The sequence below is a fragment of the Gobius niger genome (assembly GCF_951799975.1).
Source record: "Gobius niger genome assembly, chromosome: 18".
Lineage (NCBI taxonomy): Eukaryota > Metazoa > Chordata > Actinopteri > Gobiiformes > Gobiidae > Gobius > Gobius niger.
In genome coordinates this window covers 3451832-3470397 of record NC_136869.1, presented here as the reverse complement: position 1 = coordinate 3470397, position 18566 = coordinate 3451832, and the positions used below count along the sequence as shown (strand labels likewise).

The 18566-nt window shown below is 42.1% G+C and overlaps 3 protein-coding genes across 3 annotated transcripts in view; all 3 read right to left on the bottom strand.

Annotated features, from left to right (window-relative positions):
• Positions 1-18566, bottom strand: part of LOC306977700 (E3 ubiquitin-protein ligase TRIM62-like) — a 202749-nt gene that overhangs the window by 172379 nt on the left and 11804 nt on the right. The gene's annotated exons all lie outside the window — the stretch shown is intronic.
• The window catches only part of LOC306977799 (E3 ubiquitin-protein ligase TRIM11-like), a gene marked incomplete at its 3' end in the record, with an annotated part of 180920 nt that overhangs the window by 162130 nt on the left and 224 nt on the right, over positions 1-18566 (bottom strand). The window lies entirely within an intron of this gene.
• Positions 17449-18564, bottom strand: LOC306977800 (zinc-binding protein A33-like; the record flags this gene model as incomplete). The annotated part of the gene is made up of 1 exon (XM_079576242.1): positions 17449-18564. A coding segment is annotated over one exon (1116 nt), but the record flags the coding sequence as incomplete, so codon positions are not given.

Below are 18566 nucleotides of genomic sequence, written 5' to 3'. Positions count from 1 at the left end.
CAGTTAGCTTTGCCCGTTAGCCTGTTAGCTTCTTCTTCGTGATTCCATTGGTGTGTATTGGTGACTCCGACCCGATGAAAGACCCCCCAATCATCCCATTAACACTTGTATTACCCCCAGAGGTAAACTTAGTGTTGCTTTAAGCTTCAGAATTCTGGTAAACTTGCAGTGCCCTTATTTATTGCAGTTTGTTGATATTTTGCATAAACTCGCTCACCCAAAGTTCTGTAGGTGTAAGGTGCCCCCAGACGCTCCAGGAGGGATGCGCAAACACATTTTGGAGGAAAACAATGTTTCTCACAATCATAGACCGGGAGCACGGCTGCAGATGTGCATCAGTGTAAACCCCTGGGAACAACAGCTGTGCCTTTAACATGAACGGTGCGAAAGACTGATCAAGTTGTACTGTCTTTATCCGTCCAAAGGGGAGGGGCCAGCGCGCGGGTCGTCCGACTAATTGGGAACTTCGAGAGTTTTCTGCTCATTCTGATCCACTCAATCCAGGGCTTTGTATTTTTCATATATGCTGAACATTTCATTTACAAGTTCATGCGCGGCGGAACATGTGCAACGCTTGTAATGTCCTGTGTATAAAGTATCTTCAAGAACTTAACCTAGAGCATTCAGATCTGCAGCTACAAGCGATTTGACAGTGAGGGAGATGCTCAGGTAAAGCAGTGGAGGCCAGAACGATAAGTCCAAGTAATGTTCAGAAGGAGTCCTGGTCCACTGGGACAAAGAAAACACAGCCTTGTTTTCAAAATAACTCAAAACAGACATTTTCTTTTAACATGTTTAGGCCGATATATATATTCTTAAAGGGATAGTTCAGGATTTTTGACATAGGGCCTCATTTCCTAGTTATCCAGAGTGTTGTTGATTTCTGGAGATATTTTTTTTCATGCAGGTCTTATATTTGAAGAGCTTAGTGGCACTAGGCTAGTGCAAGGCTAGTGTATTTCTATGGTATCAGCTAGCCTGCATTAAAAACGGTGTGACCCGCTCCACAGTGCATTTTGAGGGACTATTTTCTCGCAGATCCCTCCGCCTCTGCGTAGCTTAAAGCGTTATTTTAAATGCAAAATAGTTGCAAGTTTCAGCAAAACAAGTTTGTTTTCCATCACTGATCTTATACTTTGGCCAACATAGATCTGCCAGTAATTTTCAAGGCAGGACATTAATGTAACCATGACACAAGCAAAATCATTACACAAAGTTTGCGTTGTTCTTCTCCAAATGGGTTGTTTATATGTATATATGTATATTTATATGGTTAGTCTGGTGTTATAAGTGATTTGCCTCAGGTGCTCTGTGGAGCGGGTCAGACTGTTTTTAATGCAGGCTAGCTGATACCATAGAAATGCACTAGCGTAGCGCCACTTAACTCTTCAAATATAAGAACTGCATGAACTTAGAAAAAAAATATCTCCAGAAATCAACAACACTCTGGATAGGAGGAAATGAGGAAATGAGGCCCTATGTCAAAAATCCTGAAATATCCCTTTAATAGCCTCTCACGCAGACGAGCAAAAATTGTGTAGCTGTGGAAAACTTGCTTGAGTTCACTGTAGCGATGGATGGAATAGACGTTGTGTTGTGTGTGCGATATTGAAAGCTGAGGTCACCCAACGCTTCGGAGGTTCACGGCTCCAGAAGGTTTAGGAACCGTCGCAGTGGACAATAAAGTCCACCTTAATCCTTGTGGGAAAAGCTCCAGACTCCGTGACCGTGACTCCTCAAATGTATCTTCAGTTCGGGTCGATCTCGCCGCTCTAGTCAATCTCGCGCTCCCCAGAATCGCAGCCTTCCATCACTGTCAGGTAAACTGCTCTCACAGACGCTCTTTCCAAAGCGGCGCCTGTTCCAGATGATTTAAACCCGCTCGCCGGTCGCCGGTCCAATTCCCCCGGACTCTCCCTCTCTCCCTCTCCCCGTCTCCTATCGTCCCGCCGCAGCCCGTCCCACCGAAGACCTCCTCTCCTCAGTTCAACTCCGGTGTCAGCGTGATTTATGGAGATGTGAGCTATCTGCAGACTCGCTCCTCAATCTCTGCCTCCGACCGAGCATCCAAGTGCGGTCCGGTACCCCCCCCCGCCCCCCCTCGCCGTCCCCCGGACCCTCCATCTCCGTGACAAATTAGAGCCGCCGCGCTTCCAGAGAGATATTTGTCAGCGCTCCATACTTGACCTGTTTCCACGCAGACGGGAGACGTGAACTTTGCAAAACAACAGCTTGGCACCCGTCGCGTCGTCGGAGGCAGATGAGTAATAGCCCCCGCAGTTTCGCCGCTACAGATGATTATTTTAGACGCGGGATTTATTTAGGACAGGCGCTCAACTCCTCGCCAAAATGCCGCTGTCGATAAATCCACGGGATGGGACGCGTCATCCATTCCGCCTGTGGTCTCGGGAAGGGGCGGGGCTTGGACTATGCAAAGTTTTCGGGGCGAGGAACAACATTTAGGTGGTGGGAAATGCTGATAATTGATAATCGGATTAGTGATTGAGTTTTTAAACTGGCTGTAATAATGCTCACAGTGTTTATATCAACATCTTTGAGTTCAACACTTGCTCATGTAGTTCTCTTGATTTTGCTCATTGACGAACAATAACCACACAGGCTTAAAGCAGCACTAAGTAACGTGTTTACCTTAATAAATCCTCTCCGTAGTCCCTGTGGGAGTAATACAAGTGTTAAAGGGATGATTGGAGGGTCTTTCATCTCCCCCTGGTGTCTCTGGCCAGAAAACCATGTTTGCAACTCGACTGCCACCGGACCAGAGCAAGCAATACACACTAATGGAATCACGAAGAAGAAGCTAACAGGCTAACGGGCAAAGCGAACTGCGGGCTAGCGTCACTACAACAGTATTTGTAGCCAAGTTTGAGTGAAAAAAAATATTTCCATTGTATAATTGGATGTACAATATCCCTCTGTCCCTTCGACTTTCCTGTCAGCGTAGTATTTACTCTCCAAGACAATAAGTTAAAAAATCGTAACTTGCTACAACACCTGCAGTTGCGCTTATGGCCTCTAGGGGCAAGAGTTACTTAGTACTGCTTTAAAGCAGGGGTGCCCAAACTTTTTGTCTCCGAGGGCCAAAATTAAAAAGTGCCTGTGAGTCGTGGGCCAGGCGATGTCAAACAAGAAAAACACATAGAACTGCAAATTATAAAGTTACTTTTTTTTATTTACTTTTTTTTTGATAGCCTACATTTGCATTTAATTCTATCAATGCAAATAACATGCTATATTAAAACAAATGTTAACTCTGGCAAAAGCCTAATTTTAGTAAAACAAAATCAACAATTGTAGCAATTTAGTGCAAAAACAAAAAAACACCTGTATCTACAGCACCTACAGTAACTTTACCTCACTCGTTCACTCAAAGAAAATGCCACATTAGATTATTTTGAAAGTGTCAGTTCAGCATCAATTCTTTTATAAGTCAATTTTTAACATATACTGTTGTTGAGGTCAACAACCTCTGCAATAAAAGTTGGAAAACTGTGAAAGTTGACGCTACAACGCTCTGTGATTGATAAACACCAAGACACCACATCAGTGTTTCCTTAACTTTGCGAAAGGAGTGAAACAGCGCCCCCAATTTGACGCTGGTGGTCAAAAGGTGTACTGCACCATTGAGACTGAATGGCGCTGTGTGTGGTTAATACTAACTCTCTTCCAAACTAGGTCACTCTCTGGCGGGCCAACAGAAGTATTTCGGCGGGCCAAATTTGGCTTGCGGGCCCCACTTTGGTCACCCTTGCTTTTAAGGGATATATCAGGATTTTGGAAATTGGGCCTCATTTCCTAGTTATCCAGAGTGTTGCTGATTTCTGGAGATATTTTTTTGTTGTAATTCATGTAGTTCTTATATTTGACGAGTTTCGTGGTACTAGGCTAGTGCTAGGCTAGCGCATTTCTATGGTATCAGCTAGCTTTCATGTGTATTTAGACTAGCTTTATCTGTAAAGGTTTTCTCACAGGTTTGACAGCTGTAAGGTCACTCTCCTGTGTGTGTTCTCATATGAACCTTAAGGGCTACTTAGTGTGATTTGCAAATTTTGTCTCACAGGTTGGACAAGTGAAGGGTTTTTCGCCTGTGTGTGTTCTTCTATGTGTATTTAGAGTAGCTTTATCTGTAAAGGTTTTCTCACAGGTTTCTTCTGTCTCTGCTCTGTCTCTGGGAATTTATGCCCTACATGTCCTGAGCCGGATTCAATCATGTCTTAATTTGCCCAGGTCTGATTTAGATCCTGTATAAAGTAATGCTGTTGGTGATTATCCAACAGATGCTTGTTTCTGCCACGCAATGTTTTGAACTCTCCATAGGATTTAAACACCGATAAGTCAGGACAGAGCCTGTTATATTTATGTAGTAAAGCATCACACCAATATCACTGTTGCGGATTTAATCAAACAGTTGGAAAGTCGACTGTGGGACATATTCAAGCACAAACAAATCAACATAAATGACATATCAAGAATGATTCATGGTAAAGGCGGACGACCCACTGAATAATGACCCGATTATTGGCGTCTCAACCCACACATTAAGAGGCTTAAAGGGATATTCCAGGATTTTTGACAAAGGGCCTCATTTCCTAGTTATCCAGAGTGTTGTTGATTTCTGGAGATTTTTTTTTTTTGTAATTCATGCTGTTCTTATATTTGAAGAGTTTCGTGGTGCTAGGCTAGTGCAAGGCTAGCGCATTTCTATGGTATCAGCGAGCCTGCAATAAAAACAGTCTGACCCGCTCCACAGAGCACCTGAGGCTGTGTCCATAGAATCATTTTAACCATTTTACATTTAAAATAGCTTATATTTGAGCAGCATCAGCTTCGTGGTTGTATAAGCTATGCGGTGGTGGAGTGATCTGCTAGAAAATAGTCCCTGAAAATGCGATCATTCATGTGATGCAAGGTCATATAACCGCACATGTAGTCCGGTAGTTAAATCACTGGGATATCACTCCGCTGTGGCATCGCCATAGCAACGCATGACACAGCTGAATCAGATAAAGGCCTAATTAGTGACTGACAGGAACGTATGAGATGGATTTTGTGTTAATTTCAACGTTTTTGGCCAAAACAAAACGTTTGATAAATGTTTGTAGAGGAGAGTGAGCAGCTAGGTTAGCTACTGTTAATAACATATGAGCTTTACATTTCTATTGAAAACTGTTAAGGCTATTCATCATTTTCAGGCGTACATAAAATGATCCTGCATTAAAGCATATTTGTCTGGATTAGTAAAGTCAAACATAAAATTTTCAGTTCGTGGGGCTCAGGTGTGAGCGACTCCACACTGTAAATTCCAACTCATTGCACTTAATTGGAATAAGTTGTAAACCCGATGCATAACTATTACTCCCAATGTTAAGCCATGATTACTAGAAACGCTAGTATGATTAAGACGGCTTTCACAGTGTTCATTACTAATGATACAAGTTCTGATTACTAGACATGTTAGTACTGGCAACTGGGAATTCCGAGTACTGATTACTTTGGTTACTTAAATATGGCCTTAACCTGTACTATTATGCTTAGTACTGGTTAATGGAACATTCCTGTTCCCTTTATGGTTTATTTGTTATTCCCATTAATGAAGTTTTACAAATTTAGTACAAGATATAAATGTTGTAATAAAGCAAACAAAGTGTAGTTAAGAAGTCAATTTATTTAACATTAACACAGTGTAAAACACTTACATTTTTAGGTGCAGTTAATGATAGAACATCTGTATTTCTGCAGTTATAGTTCACATCAGTCCAAACAGGTGGATTAGTCTGTGCTGAGCCGATGAAGACGAGGAGCTGAAGTGTCTCAGAAGGTTCCACAGACTCTGTACATGCAGCAGGTTCTGCAGACTCACAGCAGGAGGAAGGGCATCTTTGTAAATCACCGTCAAGTCTTCATCAGCGTGGTCAGATTTCTATAAGACAAAAAAAGAACAAAAATACTTTAGATACAAGTCCCTATGGCAAGACCAAAACCTACAGGTAAAATGTTGCTTTGTCTCATCCAAACATCTGAGCTCTGACTCTGTCTCACCTCAGTGTGTTCAGCTCCAGCCTCAGCAGATCCTTCAACAGCTGCTCTTCAGTCTGACACTGGACACACACAAAAGCATTCATAAGTGTTATTTCACATCCAACTTCAGGCCACTTTATCAGAATATAACGATGAGTGCTGTCTTACCTACTGCCTGGATGCTGAGATGGTCTCAGAGTTTTCACAGCAGTTCAGACTTGTGTAAAACAAAGAATTACAATCAGTAAGCTCAGTAAAAACAGGTAAAAAAGACTATGGACTTCCTCAGAGTTTTATGACAATAAGGATAAACTATCATATAAAAAATCAGGACTGATATTTATATTATATTTGAAGTCTAAACACTTGTGTACTAATACTAAAGTCCAAACCACAGGTAAATGTTTTTGACACAAACATTTGAGTTGTCTCACCTCAGTGTGTTCAGCTCCGTCTCATCAGGTCTTTCCACAGCTGGACTCCTCAGTCTGACACTGGACACACAAACCATTTCAAAGATTATTTTACTAAAGTACATGCTGTTTAAAACACTGATCAGTGCAGTCTTACCTTTGGCCTTGATGCAGAGTCACTCTCTAAATCTTCACAGCTGTCACTGTCTGGGAATAAAAGAAAATCTTTAATCATAACCAGCAGTATTAGATGTTGTGGACAGGCTGCACCTGATTTAACATTTGAAATAATGAGTATTACAGTAATAGAGCCAAAGCTAATATGTAGATGGTCCATGAGTAAAAAATGCACAAATGACTGCTGCACTTTTGCACGAGAACACAGAGTAAATTACCCTTAAGTATCTATTTTCTGTCTTTAAATGACAGGTCTGGAGCTTTACTACTTAAATTTGTATCACTAGTATTAGACAGGCCACTGTGCGGTCACCAAATTAAATAACACATGTGTTTTAAGGTAGAGCAAGAGTGTTATCGCATTTTTCAAATATAAGAAAAATCATTGAAAATAGCAACAATGCATCAAACTCTCAGAGCAAACACAAATATATGCAAAGACACACTCACCTTATGTCGATTAATGAGAAATCAAACAGAAAAGGTCCTGTTTTCTGCTGTTTCTGCTGATGATACACTGAGGCTGTTCAACACTTCTCTTTTGAATTCAAAACAGTTCAGAGCAACCTGATTGGCTCATTCTGTACATGTGACATATGACCTGAACCAATCACGGGCAGCACAGGTTACAGCTTAGTTTTGTCAGTTATGATTACTAGACAGTGAAGTTCCCGTTACAGGGGGGCAGTAGAGGACACTGGGGGGGTTAGTGAGAGTTACTAAAACCATGTACTGGATAAAGACAAAAGCAAGTAAAGCCAATGTCAAGCCTATATTATTCAAAACGGGCAAATCCTAGTAAGTGGGACAGAATCTTATAATGGATACTTTAGATTGAGCGTGAGCACAACAGGACGACAAATAGTCATTACTGGCATCATGTAAAGTTAGTCAGTACTTGCAAAACCCTGTTTTTGGAGCAGAAACATGTTGCTGTAAAATGGAAAAGCAATTAATCATAATTTTCTCTTGAAAATGTACTTCTTACATGGAATAGAGGGTAAATGCTGAAAATTCCAGGTCTCCTAGTAATTATAACACTTTATTTCATGTTGCAACCTTAGTTGGAATTTACAGTGCACCGCAGCTGTTTCCATAAACAGTTGAGCTGGTTGAGCTAGCTAGCTAGCTTCAGGTTAAACAGCGTAAAAGTGAAATAACTCCTGCCCACGAGTGCCGCATATCGGTGTTTACTTCCACGGAAAACTGTTTCCGGGTTAGTCCTGTTGTGTTGTGATTCTGTGCTGATGTTGTGTCGTTGAGCCTGACTGAGATCCTCGTAATAGCTGCGGAGAATGACTCGCTCTGAGACGAGCCTTCAGTGACCGGCTAATAACCCACAGAAAATAGTCCCGTAGTCTGGCATATTTAGTGAGTTTAGTAAATAAATAATACGGTATATGGTATCTTTTAGCGCCACGAAACTCTTCAAATACAAGAACTGGATGAATTACAAAAAATAAATATCTCCATAAATCAGCAACACTCTGGATAACTAAAATGAGGCCCTATGTCAATAATCCTGAAATATCCCTTTAAGAAAACAACACTTTGACTCGACTAAAGCCTTTTTTCACATTGTCCTCTTTGGTAATGAGGCTCGGCAGTGCGCGCAGCCAGACGTTGCTTTGCTGCTAATGCTTTCTATAAAACCCATTTTGTGGCGGCGTCGACTTTGGAGAAACTATTACTTTTTGCTTTGGTCCAAACCGCTCCTCTCCAAAAGTAAATGTTGTTTTGCGCCTCTCCGCTCGCTCGCTCTCGTCTCTGCTTCTCTCTGATGCTGCTGATAGCGCTAATGGACTGGCCCGGGGCACATTTAGCTGCACAAATGCGGCCGGATCTTGGTCTAACTCTGTAACTCGGAGGAAATGGAGGCTCTGCTGGGTCTGGCCCATACGGAGGTGTCGGTGCTTAAATGGAATTATTGCATTCATTAAAAGGATCTTCTTGGTTTAAAGCCGGGGGAGTTTTAGGATTATTCGTGTACAGTGTGATTATTTCAAACATCAGGGAGATTCAGAGATGACTCAAACACGACTCGGAGTATGTTTTTTTTCTGCAACAGAATTAATCAGAGCTGCTGCAGGTGGAAACATACATTTTTCACTACATTTCTCCATTAACAACTGCGAGACGCTGCAGGTGAATAGGGGAAAAATGTAAACGTAGAGATATCATTTTGAAACTTGTGCTGAACATTACTGATATGATAATGAGAATAAAATGTATGGTAAGTTTTCTGTCATTTTATGTTTTCATATAAAACTAAGACATGTTATGCATAACAATGGCCAGAATTGCCTATATTTTCAACAACAAAAACTAAGCCAATGATGCAGAGGTTTTCTTTACAGCAGGACATGGTTTTTGTTCTGGCCCAAAACATGACTCCGCCCCCTCCTTACTGACGTCACAGACTTGTTGGGACATGGTGGCCATTCACCGACCATCCACTACTCCATCCATCTGACCATCCAGGGTCACACGGCCTCATCAGTGAACAAGACTGTTTGAAATTTCTGAGCCACTGCAGCCGTTTCTGCTTCAGCTTCAATGAACCGTTTAGGGGAGGCCCGGATAGAAGGTTTATGCACAACTGCAGCCTCTGGAGGGTCCGAAACCTTGATGTTCGGGAAACTCCAGAGGCACCAGCAGCTTCAAACACCTGTATGCTGCTTTGTAGCATCTGTTCTCTTAATCTGATGTGTTTGTCTGGCAGAAACCGTCCTCATTGTGCCTTTATCTGCACAAACCCGTGTGTGTCTGAATCATCCACAAATCTCTTATCTGTACGATGATTACGCTTAATCTTTCATGAAATATCAAAGGTTTTCATACCTAGACCAAGGCATTCAACTATTTCATGCTTTTCATCAGCAGAAAGATCCTTTTTCTTTCCCATATTGCTTGAAAATGATGATCTGCATAATAAAGTGGAACATCCTTTTTCAGTAGTTTTTCCCTTAACCTGAAAACTAATCATCCCAGGTCTCTGAGATTAATGTCAGTGATTCATAGAGCCTGAGACACAAAACCATGAGTTTCATTGAAAACCTTTTTCTTTTTCTTTTTTTAGCTTTTATGGCACTGAAATACAATTTGCATAATCATTTGGAAATCAGAGTAAGATTTTAAGGGAGGAAACAACAAAAAAATCTCAACACTGACCACTGAGTGAAGAATCTATCATTTCACCTCCAGCATCTCACCTTATGGCCATTTTATATTCACTACTGCCACCTCAGGCCACACGTGTAACTGCAGCTTCTATATTAAGCTTGTGCATGACGGCACTTCAGACCCCGTGACAGTGCAGGATTTTAGAGGCAGTTGTGGTGAACAGGTCTGGGCTCATTCTACACATTAGGCCAGGCTAGAACATGTAGGGGGAGGAAGATACATAATTTTAACAGTTTTAAACTCTTTATAGTCCCTTTAAGGCACAGTAAAAAATAGACCAAACTCACTCTTTACGAAGCTTATTTTATGGTGTTTGATTTACCAGAAGTCACTCCCACATGTCTGTGTCGCTCCCTGGTCTTTCCCACGCTTATTCATTCACAAACACAGACACGTTTGGTATCCACGTGTAGCACGAAAGGCAACCAAGATGGCGCTGTAATCCAAATATGGTCATTTCCTTTGTGGGAGACCGTAGCAGTGGCTAAAGACAGGAGGAATATACACAGGGTGATGTGTTTGGTGTTTTACTAATATCTCCCTTTTAAAATGACTCAGACTTGATCTAATGAAGACGAGCTGTAAGATGTTTCCTTGCCACATAAAGTTGTATATTTTCATGGGAGAAGATTCTGCTCGGGGCTATCGTTTGAGCTACTCACACAAATTGACACAAACACACATTTTCTGAGGTAGATGAGCTCCTCCTGCACAGAAACATTCACTTTAACTTTTGTTTTTTTCCTCATGTTTTGATGCGAGCGTTTAAAACAAAGCCTGTGAGTCTCTCTCGGCGTGAGCGTTTTTTCGCCCGGGGTTCTGTCGTGTTCAACAGCGGCTCCGTCGGCGTCACGGGGGGCGCCGGAGATTCCGACACGCCTGAAGGCAACACGGCCCGGCGCCCCCGAATGTGAATGAAAGCACAACACGGAGGGAGACGAGAGGTACTGATCTTCTGACAAATGTGGAGGTGATGGAGTTCTTTACGAGGTTACGGTGAACTCATCCCGCATGTTTATGACTCAAAAACAGTCGCACTCTCGCCGTGGGGGACGAACCTTCAAAATATTGTGGAAAGTTTGGAGTCTGTAGGAGCGACTAAAGAGGAGGCGCTGTTTGCAGGAGAGGAAGCTCATTTGGAGAAAGGTTTTGGAAAGTCTGCACATGCGCCTGTACTTTTCTCCCGCAAAGGAAACGACCATATTTGGATTACAGCGGCATCTCGGTTACTGCCTTTCGCGCTACACGTGGATACCGAACATGTCAGTGTTTGTGAATGAATGAGCGCGGGAAAGACGAGGGAGAGACGCCATTTTGGGAGTGATTTTCTGGAGATACTCGCCAAAACATCATAAAATAAACATAGTAAAGGGTGAGTTTGGTCTGTTTTTACTCTGACATGAACCTTAACCTCACCTGAACCAGGCACAGTTTCTCCTGCTTTACCCAAATCTAAAAGCCACAACAAACAAACAAAAAAGCATGAAAATAGTGATGAAAACGCAACAAAAAAGAGGCAAAAGAGCAACGAAAACATGCAGGAAAGGCAACAAAAATACGATATAAAAGTGACAAAAACACGACAAAAAAAGCAATGATAAAAACCAATAGAAAAGCAACAAAAAAGTGACAAAAAGCACAAAAAAAGCAATGAAAAACTGACATAAACATGACCAAAAAAACAGATGAAAACATGTCAACAATGTGACGTATAAGCTACAATCACTTTTGTAGGTCTTAGCTTTCAAATTGCTCTCCAGTCGAGAAGCTTTTAGATTTGGGTGAAGCCAAACTGGAGACAATGCACTCGGTGCAGGCGGAGGGTAAGAGGTTAAATAAGAAATGTCCCACTCAAAACCAAACTAAACTTTAAGCACATGTGAGAGAGGAAGAAATGAAGTAAATCTACTTAACGGGGCTATACGGAGTTTAATAATGTTAAAACTAAGTGTTTTCCTCCTCCATGTTCCAGCCATGTCCTAATGCGTAGAATGAGCCCAGACCTGTTCACCACAACTGCCTCTAAAATCCTGCACTGTCACTCAGAAAGTCATGCACAAGCTTATTATAGAAGCTGCAGTTACACGTATGACCAAAGGTGGCAGTCGTGAGTATAAAATGGCCAACTTGCATCTCGCCCCTTTAATTAAGGACTAAATGTAAAGTTTGAGCAGGTTTGGTTTGGTCTTAGATCAGATAAAACCTCTTATCACCAATGGAACAATTAAATGTGTTCTTAATTCAGATTATTTTGTGTCATTTCAAGTAAAAAAGTAAATTCATTTGTCTGATTTCAAGTGGGATTTCTGCTTGTTCCACTGGCGCTAGCATCTTTACTGATCTCTGACTAAATTCAACATAAAGAGCATTTATTCAAGCGATTTCAAGTCATTCAGCACATTTAAGACGGTAGTTTTTCCACTGTTCTGTCTCCCACATTGGAGTTCCACATTTATAGCTGTCACAATAATGACTATATCGACAATAAATGACGAATAAACAATACATTCTGGGCTCAAAGTTTATCGTTTCTGCATTTATTTGTATTTTCCCCACATTTTTCAAAAGTAATAATTTATTTTAAACCCAAAGTAAGCTGTGTCTCATTGTATTTTATGTTCATTGTGGGATATTTTAACATTAAGTACTTGTCTAACATTATAAGGTCTTTAATAACATCGTTTATCATGATCCTCAGCATATGGAGCTGTAGATGTTGTTATTGAGTTCACGTATCGAGCCACAGAAACACAGTTCTAACGTGGATGAAAGCAGGATGACTTTACGTAGAGTAACTTTAACTCTCAGGCTCATGTTTGTCACTCGTCGTCTGCTCCTGAAAGTTTATCCATCTGCCCTTTCTCTCCGTGTCTGGGATAAGTCAAACAGGCGGCTCGCGTTACGACGCTCGGCTCGTCTGTTTTCTAACACTTTGCGCTGACATTTTGAGGAAACTGATCCTTATCTGGGAGACCGATCGCTCCAGTGGCTGAAGATTACATCAGCTTTAAGAGTCTGGACTTTCTACAAATGCACTTTAAATTCATGCACACGCTCAGTCTGTTTCTGTTCAGATGCTTGGCTATAGTTTTCTCCTCTAACATGTCAGTTTTAATAAGAGATGCTGTAATCCAAATATGGTCATTTCCTTTGTGGGAGGCAGCAGCGGCTGAGTCTAATGATTTAGACCGGCCCACATGTTTACAGAGTTTTGGTTCAACTCGTAGGTCGTTCACCTTTTAAGTTAAAGTTTGCAGGATCGTTTCCAGCTGACGACACTTGGGGGGGCATGGTGTTAGTCTGAGGGGGTGTGGTGTTAGTCTAAGGGGGCGTGGTGTTAGTCTGAGGGGGCGTGGTGTTAGTCTGAGGGGGCGTGGTGTTAGTCTGAGGGGGCGTGGTATTAGTCTGAGGGGGCGTGGTGTTAGTCTGAGGGGGCGTGGTGTTAGTCTGAGGGGGCGTGGTGTTAGTCTGAGGGGGCGTGGTGTTAGTCTGAGGGGGCGTGGTGTTAGTCTGAGGGGGCGTGGTGTTGCGTAGTGAACAGTTGTAAAGCCGACGCTTCTCTCTCGCTCTCTGGAGCGTTTGACAAAGCAGAGTGGCTTCACATGGAAAGATTCTCTGAGTTTTAAAATGGTTAAAATTGGACGACTGAGAAACATCCTGTTAAAGTCTTCAATCCGAGAACCAGGCTGTTTAAAGGCACACGCCACAAAAAGAGATCGAGAACACGCGTGTTTCAAAACGTGTCATCAATGTTGTCTTTGAAAATTGCCTTGAAACAAATATATTTAGGCATTTTCCTCTTCACATAACGTTAGCGTCTGTCCAGAAAGGAGAGAGGAGTTAATCAGAAAGGAGAGTTTCATAAAACACTAATTATCTTAGAATCTAGAAAAAAATCTGTTATTCACGTAGAATGAAACTGTTTCACCTACAGAGAGTTTAGAGTCTCACCTTTCAAACCAGCCATAGCATGAGTCCACAGCTATAACATAGAATATGCTGTGGTGCTACAGATATCATGAAAAATGGTCTTGATTGTTGGCACTCTACAACTAGATCCCAGTTTAGTGCGGCACACAATGTGTTGACTTAAAGCAGTACTAAGTAACTTGTTTACCTTAATAAATCCTTTTCATAGTCCCTCTTGGGTAATACAAGTATTAATGATATGATTGGGCGGTCGTTCATCTCCCCCCGGTGTCTCTAATGGACCCCAGGTCCACTACTGGGATCACGAAGAAGAAGCTAACAGGCTAACGGGCAAAGCTAACTGTGGGCTAGCGCCACTTTATTTACAGCCAAGTTTGAGTGAAAAAAATGATCTTGGATGCACAATATCCCTCTGTCCCTTTGTCTTTTCTGTCAGCGTAGTATTTGCTCTCACGAACAATTAATGAGTAAAAAACGTAACTTGCTACGACACCTGCAGTGGCGCTTATGGCCTCTAGGGGCAGGAGTTACTTAGTACTGCTTTAATTGATAAGGCCCAGGCTCCTGCTGCAGTCAGGTTAAAGCCTTTAGGCCTGTAAAGCACAACTGTGGGAGTCTGTTATTAATTAATCATTTTACGCTGATGGCCCTGACTCTCCCGGTCACCCAGCACAGGTTTTTTTTCCAAATGATATTCCGCTCTCCACTTCAGTAGCTCCTGCAGACTCCACACTTTACAGGCTTGGACTTTATCAATATCGAATTCCCTGTTTGATTTAATGAAAGACAAGGCAACGTTTTTACATATAAAAACACAAAACAACTGACAACTTGCACCACAATTCTTCCTCATATTTATGTAACGTTTCAAACTGATATCTCTAAATGTAAGTTTTTCCCTTATTCACCGGCAGCGTCTCCTTGAAATCCTCCCTCGCTCCGGCGTTTCCACTCCAAAACCGCCTCAGATCCGCGTCGGCGAAGCTCCATCGCCGGCTTTATCTAAACTCCATTGATTTTCAGAGGCGGCGGTTTTGACGGCGTTCCCTTTGACAGAGGAGCAGCCGGGGAAAGTCGGATCAGCGCGATAAGGCACAAAGCTGTCCGCCCACAACTCCTCTCCTTCAGAAAGCTTTAGGAAAGTCGGAGAGGGGAGGATGCTGCGGGGTTTCCAGCTCGAATCCTGGCAGCTGCGGAGAGGAGAGATAATTGTTTGACTTCTGCCCCGAGCCTCGTGTCCACTCGGGTTTGTGAAATGTCGGGGCGGTTTGTTGGAAAAGGCGTAATGGAAGACATGCACAGAGGCGGTTTGACATGGTTTTAGTAATTAAAGTTCAGCTTCAGGTGAGCGTTCTCGCTTTAAAAGGGTTTCAGAGAGCGATATGTTCACTTATTTTGGTCAAGGACACAACAAAGAAGAAGAGGAGGAGACATCGCAGGAAATGTCTCCTCAATAACATCACTCCACTTTAGGGCTTACAGTCCAAATACTCTAATTTTCTGAGATTTTCACAAACAGGGCCATAATAATAAAAACGATAACAAATAGAGGCTTTACATGTCTCACTTTGCATGTAATGAGTCTATATCATATAGTAGTTTCACAGTTTAAGTTGAACAACAGAAGTAAATGAACTTTTGAACCTGTGAGACATGTTGTTTGCATGAAAAGATGAGACTTTTGGTCTGAAACTGGAGAAAATAGGACCATTCACTTTTCCTCACTCACATTAACCACTTTTAATATTCAAACCCTCATAATTTAGACACTTTTTTGTTGTACTTTCATCGCTTTTATGTTGCGTGTCATCCTCGTTTTCTCCTCATTTCTGCACCATTTTAATAAAGCTTTTATATTTGGGTTATGTCGAACTAGAGAAAAATGTGCTTGCTTCAGGTGGGAGTGAAGAGGTTAAAAAGAGACAGTCTTTTGAACGGCTCTTTGAAATGAACGGATCCCAAAGACTCGGCTCCTGTAAAGAGAGTCCTCCTCGTCTGTTGATCCATCTCTCACTCATGGCCTTCCTTAACCCCTTAACTCCCACCTGAACCGAGCACTTTTTGTCCAGTTTGGCTTTACCCCAATTCAAAAGCTTCTGGAAAAAAGGTGTGAAAATAGCAACAAAACTGAGACGAAAACAATGATGGAAATGTGACAAAAATGTGACAAAAAATGTGACGAAAATGTGACAAAAAATGACACAAATGTGACAAAAAATAACAAAAAATTGACCATAAAAATAACAAGAATGTGACAAAAAATTGGACAAAAATGTGACACAAATATGACAAAAATGTGACAAAAAATTACAAAAATGTGACAAAAAATGACAAAAAAGCAAAAAAAAGACAAAAAATTGACAAAAAATTGACAAAAAAGGACAAAAAAGGACAAAGATGTGACAAAAATGTGACAAAAAATGACAAAAAAGCAAAAAAAAGACAAAAATGTGACAAAAAATGTGACAAAAAATGTGACAAAAAAAGATTTAAAAAAATGACAAAAAAGCAAAAAAATGACCAAAAAAATGACAAAAAAATGTGACAAAAAATGACAAAAATGTGAGGAAAAAGATCCATTTAGATGAGTTTTGTAGATCTTAGCTTTCAAATGAGGTGTTACACTGACCTTCAGGATTTGGAGAAAATGCTCTCGGTTCAGGCGGGAGTTAAGAGGTTAAAGCTGCTCTCTCAAACCAAACCCCCGCTGACGACTGTCTCTGTCTCCTCCATGTGCAGACCCACAGCAGATGTTGGGCCTGGATGATTGAGAATCTACCTTGACTAAACTGTAACATGAAGGTTTTTCTTTATTATTCCAAAAATATATTACTCAAGCAGAATCAAAATGTACTGCGCGGTAAAAAGTGACTCATGTTCTGGCACAACGCTCTGGTCACGCCCATATTTGGAGTGTAGAGGCGTGTCTTTGCATTTCATTGTAGGTATGATGAAATCCCATGGTGATGTGGGAGAGGTTTGTGACTGTAGCTGCAAAGAAAAGACAGAGGAAACCGTCTCTATTAGAAACTTCTTTATTAAGATTCATGATTATTATTATTGATGAACAGCTGGTTTCTATCAGACACGTCAATAATCAACAATAAGAATGACAACATCAACATCAAGATGAGCTTTGGTTAATGGAGGACAAAGTAAACTGAAGAAAAAGAGGAAATAGGTCACTGTCAAAATGAGATCACACAATGTTTTTCCAATAGTAAATGCTCAACTTAAAAAACAAATGAACACTTTCCACTTTAGAGACATTTTATTCTTAAAAATCCAAACTCCAACAACACTGTTCATTAAAAAAGTGAGATTCACCATAGATTTAATATTTAAAAAAAATATTGTTACTGATTAATTTGACATGAAGCAGAAATGACACAATGTTCAATAAAATGACACTTAAGAACAGACTTTCTGTACAATAATCATGAACAGAGCGTTTAAACCTTTGCTCTGCAGCTGATGTTTCTGTGTCTGAACCCAGTCCCAGATTTATTATCAAGACACAGATGTTAAAGCAGCAGTGAGAGAAAATAACTTTTTGTTTTTAATAATTACTCAAACATCATCCTCCTCTCACTAAGAATGTAATAAAACAAGCAGAAGCCACATTCAGAAACAGTTAGGATGATACATGGACTGACTGTCTTCACTCTGAACCTCACAGATCTTCAGTTCTTTGGTTTCACCGCCTTCTTCAGGTCCGATATGAAACAAAGGAAAGAGTTTGTCGGTGGATGTTCCTTTGGGCACAGTGAGAGAACAGGGGGGTCATGTGATCAGCGTCAGAGAAGGACAGAGTTCCTTTGTTAAAGTCCAGCTTCACTCGGATCTTCTCTGGAGACTTCTCCACTTTCACAAGTTTAGAGCCGCTATGGTATTTTCCTTTATAGTGACCGAAATCCAAAAATGCATTTAAAAGTGAAGCAAGACTCTTTTCTTTCCTCTCAATCGACTCTTTGGCGACTCCTATGCCCCATTCAGGGAGGTGTCCCACCTCCACGTCCCACTGGTGAGTCCCAGAGCTGTAGCCCACAGAGCCCAGGACTATGGCCCAGTTATTGAACCGCTCTGGGACCTCAGGGAGTTCTTTATTCTGAGTCTCTGTCCTTCTCACTGAGCTCAGGTCTGCAGACAGACTGAGAACTGAATACGCAGTGTTTGGATCCAAAACGACAGGTTGATGTTTGACCAGTCTCTTCATCCGGGTCCAGACCCTGAAGCCCAGGTTTCCCAGGACTTTGGCCTGGTCCAGGAGCAGTCCTGCTTTGGGCCGTGGGCGGGGCGGGGTGCTCTCCTGTCGGGGCCTGTAGGTGTGTGTCTCCAGCTGCTGCTGCAGCTCCTGGATGATCTTGTCCACAGAGCTCAGCTTCTCCTGGAGCTTCTCCAGCTCTGGGCTGATGTTCTTCTTCTGTCGGAGCTGCTCCTCTCTCAGAGCGGATAAGGCCCTCTGCTCCTCCTCCTGAAGGAACCGGTGCAGCCGAGAGAACCCCGCCCTGATGTGGCGCTCGCAGTCTCCCGCCTGTTTCTCTGCGTAGAGCTGTATCTCCTCATAGCTCTGCTGTAGCTCCTCACACTGATGTTTCTCCTCAGTCAGAGCCTGCAGCTGTGAGGAGATCAGCTCCTTCAGCCTCCTCTGCGCCTCCTCTCCACTCACCACCGTGTGCTGTGGGTGCAGAGAGAACTCACAGAGCGGACAGAGCGGGCGCCAGTCGTCCAGGCAGAAGAGAGGGGGCACCTGCGGGTGAGAGGGGCACACGGACCACTGCCTCTGGGTCTGGGCTGAGGGCGGCTCTGACTGGAGCTTCTGTCTGA